We start from the raw sequence: 6,658 nt of genomic DNA, 5'->3' as shown, positions 1-6,658 counted from the left end.
TCAGGTAAAGTCCATTGTCTAACTCTATTAAGTACATGCTGATTCTGATCGCGAAGATGGATTTCAATCGCATGGTTCGGTGATCAGAATTTTGGGCTATTACTTAAGAGTTATGATATTTATATTGCTTAGGAATAGATAACAACAAGGTTTTCATATGGATTGTAAGGATAAGTTTTTCCGCAAAGTTTTAAAATAAAAGAAAAAAGGTTTTGATTTTATTTATTTTAAGTATCCTTACAATGGCATTTGTGAAAAGTTGTTGCTTATAAGATTCCATTGATAGCAATATTGGAAAAATGGATTTGATTCTTTCGGTTGTAGTAGTGTCTAATATTACCAAATAAGGAAAGATTCTCATCACCCAAGGTTCAATTGGACCGAAACTTAGAATCATGCAAGTTGTATAGTATGATGAATGAGAACTTTCAGCTTGGAAAATTAAGACTAATTCCTTATGTGAATAAGGAAAGGACTAAAGGATCGAGTACACATTCTTGTGCACTGGTCAAGTCCACCACAAAAGATCAAGAAGACTATTCGTCATGATTTACTTAAGTTCAGTAAATATGGTTATACTTATAAGTTTAAGTATAAGTCTGTAGCATTGGAGAAGTTTCAATGTGAGACAGAACGAATAAGAAGAATCAAAGTATGGCAGAAAGATAAAAGTTTCTCAAATCTGAAAAGATGGGAGAGTACTTTAGTATCATGTTTATGATCATCTTAATGATTAAGATACCATATCACAATTGGTCCTCTAAAGTCAAGAAGAGGAGTCATGAATTGTTGAAATGGTTAAATCAAAAAGATGAGTCATACTTCGTTCCAAAACAATTCTTAGAGTCATACTCCAAGATTGTAACTTGAGTGACATATCTTAAAGAGGGTTTGTTAACACTAGTCAAATGTAAGAGTAAAAGGTTATCTACTCTTGTACATTTGAAATTGGTAAGTTGTGATGTTTTGGATAAAACAGAGACCAACTTAAGCCAATTGTGTAAAGTGTTAGTCTTGATAAAGAATCCGCACTATCTCTTGAATATTTGACAAGGGAGTCTTATATGTCAAGAGGACAGTGGGAGTCTTAAAGCTCTTGAAAGTTTCAAGACTTAATCAAGAATAAAACCTAAAGTCCTTCACTAGCACACGACTTGAGGTTTATAACCTATCGTGTTGAAATTTTTGTGCCTATTCAAGTTGGCTTTGCATAGGAGTTCTGAGAGTTCTCATTTGGTTGCACAACTACTTGGAAGCAATGGCAGGCACCTGAGTTGCCAAATGGCAAAAATTTAAGATTGCACAAGTTTAATCAATATGAGTTTGGATTTGTCACTAACCTTGTCTTGTGATTATGGTTTTGACAAATTCACATGGATAAGAACACATACACTATTAAATCTAAGTGTCATAAGGTTTCTCTCCGATTCATGAAAATGATGGTGAGGAAACACTTTCACTAAGTAGATTTTAGCTAGATAGCAATTGTGATATTTGCATTCTCAAAGTCGTTAGTGGAGCGTGTGTGGTTTACCGGCACACTAACATGGACTTGTGAGAAGTGGCAAAGGTCTAAACAATTGAGACTATGATTACGACATCCCTTTTCATAGTTCTAAAATTGTTTAGACACACATGTGAGCTATCTAAGAGAGGTGTATGATTTTGATAAAGTTTTATCAAAACAATCTAGTATCAGAAATCTGAACTTTGGTAAGAAAGTCAGCTGATTTCTGAGTACATGTCAAAGCTAGTGGGAGCATAAGTGTTATGCTAATAATCATCATGTTAGTGGGAGCATGATAATTATGACAAAGGTTGCAAGTTAGCAATGTTAATTATAGAAAACAAAAGTTTCAATTCGTGAGGTTGTAGTGGTTGAAAAAGTTGTTTTGCTATAATTAAAGGAGAGGAAATTATACTTCATTTCAATTCTAAAAAGCTTAGATTGAGATTTTAATCGTATTTAATCAAGGATATATATATGAATTTCATGTTGGAATGGCTCAACATAAGGAAATTCTATATATGGGTCCATTATTTGCGTTCTAAAATTCGATTATGATTACGACATCCCTTTTCATAATCTGAATTTTGAAAACTTGGCAAATTGAAATGGAAATATTATAGCAAAAGACCGGTTTAGTCTTTATGTGAGACATCATGAATCGTGTCCCATATGCTTCGGATATAGGATCGATTACATGTGCTATATTCATCCTTTCTAAAATTTTCCAAATGCCTGGGGCATTATGAAGGGAAAAGGTCTAGAATTGGATATGACTAAAATGATTAAGCAATTATCGAGGACAATCTAAGGTTTACCAAAGATTGGTTGCTCAAGGACAGTTGGAAGTATAATGTTAATTCTGGAAGGACCATATTGACATAATCTGTAAGGAGGCAACTCTAGTTCAGAAGTGATAGTCAAAATGGAATCTGGAAATGTTTCAAAGTTAGAAATTATTCAATCTGTGTAAGATTAGGAAACTTAATGAAAGAAGGATGTTTCCAAGGAGCTGATCTCCTTTGGAATGCTCTGTAATGATTGTTGTTAAGTCTTTCTGACTTTGTGCATAATCATTAAGAGGATCAATGCATATAAGTTTAGAATCTAACAGATTTCAGTAAATGGCATGAATTTGGAATTCTTGCATTTGCAGTAAGGATTTGGGACTGTGAAAAGAGGATCATTGGAGTGATGTTCAATTGATCTATTTTACAAAGTAAAGATCATAGACAAACATAGTATGCATACTTGGTGTATGGCATGACTAGTGTTTAGAAAACATAGTGTACATGCTTGGAGCATGGGACAACTATTGTTTTAAATTCAAGTATAAAGTTGATAAAACCGAAACAATGAATAATGAGTAATCAGTATGGTCGAGTTTGAAGGCTCAAGTTGATGCTGGTGTTGGATTAATGTCTAAGTCCATAACTATAATTGGTAAGACTTGACCCGACCCGACATGGTCCATTTGGGTTGCATGGCATCATGCATTTGGATAGACTATAATGAGAGAAATAACACTTAAGGTTGGTTAATATATTATAAGTTCTAATATATTAATAAGGTTATTTAATTAGTATTGATCAAGAATTAATTTGGAATTAATTAAGTGATCAAAAGGAGACTAATTAAATATATGGGTTGATTGTGTAAATCATTCATTCTTATATATGTGGGCTTGTGATCCAAGATTCCTTATGTTGGACTAAGTCCATGGGGTGACCCATGGATACTCCATGGAGGTTAAAATCCATGGAGCATAAGGAATGGGTAAAGTTATGAGTTACATGGTGTAACCCTAATAGCCACCATATAAAAGAATCACATGGCTCAAGAAATCGTGCACTAATGTGTGAGTGTGAGGGCTAGACGATTTCAAGGAGTGTTCAAGTTTCTCTCAAGTTATTCCAAGTGTATTTGGTGTTGTGTGAACCATTTGAGGTGTCACACTTGGGGCACTAGGCACTCAAGCTTCATGAAGACATTCTACATCAAAGAGGTATGTATTCTATCTTGTTATATTTATTATTTTGTATGCTAGATTAGGATAATACCTTGGATGTTCATAATTGTATGTATAATAGAAAAAACATAGATCCAAGGTATTTAGGGTTGCATGTACACTTAGGAGTGTTAGAATGCTCATAACCCAACAGCTGGGACGTATGATCCTTCGGACAGCGATTCCCAATCTAGTCATTCTTCAGCGTTGGAGGACGCTTTATGAGATTTCGCAACTCTTGACTTTGCAGGTTTGCTTGGGCTCGGTCGGCTGGGTATGGATGAAGTAAGGGCATTGTGTGCTTTTGATGAGGATGAAGAAGCGGCAGGTGTGTTGGGTATGGGGGAAGGCGGTGTTGTTGAAGGCAATGTTGGCGGTGGTGGTGCTAGTGGTGGTGACGTTGGCGGTGGCGGTAGCGGTGCTGGTGGTGGTGACGTTGGCGGTGGCGGTGGTGGTGGCGGTAGCGGTGCTGGTGGTGATGACGTTGGCGGTGGCGGTAGCGGTGCTGGTGGTGGTGACGTTGGCGGTGGCGGTGCTGGTGGTGGTGTTGTTGCGTAAGGTTGTTTGTGGCTGCTCCTCCGGAGTATTAAAAGTGTTATTAAGACATTTGTTTCAGTTTGTATTATGGCCCTTAGGGCTCCTGTGTTGTTTTATGGCCTTTGAGGCTTTTGGCGTACCGGACAATATGGCTTGTGTTGGAATGCTTTTGTGTTAATGCTTTTGTGTTGATTATTGCAAACCTGCTATGTAGGTTGACATTCTTTTTCTTTTTCATATATGTGTCCGTGCATGCTTATATATTGTGCATTTTGGATTCACTAAGTATCCTCTATGCTATGCATTTCATACTAAAGACAATGCGTGTTTTCATATACTTGCAACTTTTAATACATAGTTGTTTCTTACAACGATTCCCTATTGGACTACTCTAAGGGTCCATCTGTTGACCCGGGTGATCAGCCCGGGCATAAGATATCTTTCACTTCCTCCCTGTTGTTTAGGGCGCTTCGAGTTTCCTCGTGGTGTGCCTCTATCTTCCCTTCTGCATAGGGCCCTTTCTTTCTTTAGATGTGAAACTTCCTCAAATTTCTTGCGTTCCACGTCCTGGGAATCTGACTTCCTTCTGTAGTTTCGAGGGAGTATGATCCGTTGCGGTGTGCTTCGATTATTTTGTATGGGCCTTCCCATGTTTGGCCTAATTTCCCCCGGGGTTGCGCATGGCTGACTTCGTTCCTTCGCAGGACGTAATCTCCGACTCGAAACGCCTTATTTTTCACGCGATGGTTGTAATATCTTTCTGTCACCTTTTTGTAGGCGGCATGGCGTATGCTCGAGCGCTCGCGCTGCTCTTCTAAGAGATCCAAGTTTTCCCTTAGTCCTTCGCTATTTTCTTGTTCCTGGCAACACTCCGTCCGTATCGATCCTATCATCATTTCTGCCGGTAGCATTGCTTCTGCTCCGTAAGCCAAGCAAAACGACGTCTCTTTCGTACTAGTCCTTGGTGTGGTCCGGTACGACCAGAGGACTTCCGACAATTCATCCACCCAGTTGCCTTTCGCTGTGCCCAACCGTTTTTTGATTCCCTGGAGTAAGGTTCTGTTGGATACTTCCGTTTGTCCGTTGGCCTGGGGTGTGCCACAGATGTGAATCTCTGCTCTATTCCCCTTTCTCGGCACCAATCCTTAAAGGGATTCTCTGCAAACTGTAAGCCGTTATCGCTAATTAGGACCCTAGGCGTCCCGAATCTCGTTAAGATGTTCTTCCAGACGAACTTGATTATCTGCCTTCCTGTGATACAGGTCAATGGTTCTGCTTCTATCCACTTGGTGAAGTAGTCAACTGCCACGACTAGAAATTTTACTTTCCCTGGAGCTTCTGGGAAGGGGCCCACTATGTCGATTCCCCATTGATAGAAAGGCCAGGGGCTGAGTATGCTAGTCATCTTGGATGGTGGCGCTTCTTGTGTTGGTGCGAAGGTCTGGCATTCTACACAGGTTCGCGTTAGCTCGATGGCGTCTTGGTGTATTCCTGTCCAGTAAAGGCCCATTCGCAGTACTTTTCCTGTGAGTGCCCGTGCTCCTTCGTGAGCTCCAGCCGACCCTGCATGGGCTTCCTTCAGAGTTAGTTTCCCAGCTGTGTCGTCGGTGCATTTGAGCCATGGGGCTGTGTAGCCTTTCCTATACAACGTTCCCTTAAGCATCGCGTACTAGGGGGATTGCACCCTTGTCTTCCAAGTTTCTCCGTGGTCGTCCGGGAGTATGTCGTGCTGGAGATAGTCTATAATGGGTGTCATCCAATTCGGTTGAGCCGTTGATAGGGAATCAACTTGCCGCTCGTCAATGCTCCTTTCTTTTAGCACTTCCACCAGCACCTCCTTTGATAGGTGCCCAAAGCATGTTGACGCCAACTTGCTGAGAGCGTCTGCTCGCCTATTGTTTCCCCTTAAGATTTGCTTTATTGCGAAGCTTTTTAGAGTACCGGTGATACGTTGTACTGCTTTGACATACCTCTCCATTCGTTTGTCTTTTGCTTCGAATTCTCCTGATACTTGGTTAGATGCTAGGCGCGAGTCGGTTAATGCCACAACTCTTTCTGCTCCCATCTTCATATTCTGCCTCATTGTTAGATGTGTGGAAGTCGAAGCGCAAGGCATACGTGACTTCCTCTCCTGTGGGGCTAGTTAATATTAGTCCGGCGCCTGACCCTTCTTTTCTAGAGGCCACATCTGTATAGAGAGTCCATTGTTGGTCGGACGCTCCTCCTGGTTGTTCCTGCCTGCCCGAGTCGGCCATTTCTCGCTGAAGTTCTCCCGGGATTTCGAGTAAGAAATCCGCTAAGGCTTGTCCTTTAATGCTTACTCTGGGGTGGTATGTGATATCTTGTTCTCCTAGCTCTATGGCCCATTTCGCGAGTCGCCCCGACGTCTCCGACTTTAGGAGTACTTGTTTGATCGGGCAATTGGTCAAGACTTGTATTTGGTGGGCCTGGAAGTATCGGCGAAGCCTTCGCGTTGCGTATACTAGGGCGAGTACCAGTTTTTTAATGGTAGGGTAATTCATCTCTGGGCCCTGCAGGGCCCGGCTCACGAAGTAGACTGGTAGTTGGTGCCCTTCTCTGTCGACTACTAGTGCTGACGAGATTGC

General features: G+C 40.9%; 1 protein-coding gene across 1 annotated transcript; it reads right to left on the bottom strand.

Moving 5' to 3' along the window:
* Nucleotides 1-5,721: 5,721 nt before the first annotated feature.
* LOC145131194 (uncharacterized) lies at nucleotides 5,722-6,135 on the bottom strand. The gene has a single exon (XM_079065921.1). The coding sequence runs from the start codon at nucleotides 6,133-6,135 to the stop codon at nucleotides 5,722-5,724; it is 414 nt and encodes a 137-aa protein (XP_078922047.1).
* Between the last annotated feature and the right edge of the window lie 523 nt (nucleotides 6,136-6,658).

Source organism: Lactuca virosa, chromosome 8 (genome assembly GCF_052849685.1).
Source record: "Lactuca virosa cultivar CGN04683 chromosome 8, Lactuca_virosa_CGN04683_v6, whole genome shotgun sequence".
NCBI classification, from domain to species: Eukaryota; Viridiplantae; Streptophyta; class Magnoliopsida; order Asterales; family Asteraceae; genus Lactuca; species Lactuca virosa.
This window is presented reverse-complemented; position numbering and strand designations above follow the sequence as displayed.

What these genes read in the sequence shown, in the direction of transcription:
- LOC145131194 (XM_079065921.1), bottom strand. Translation starts at nt 6,135, where the DNA reads ATGAGGCAGAATATGAAGATGGGAGCAGAAAGAGTTGTGGCATTAACC.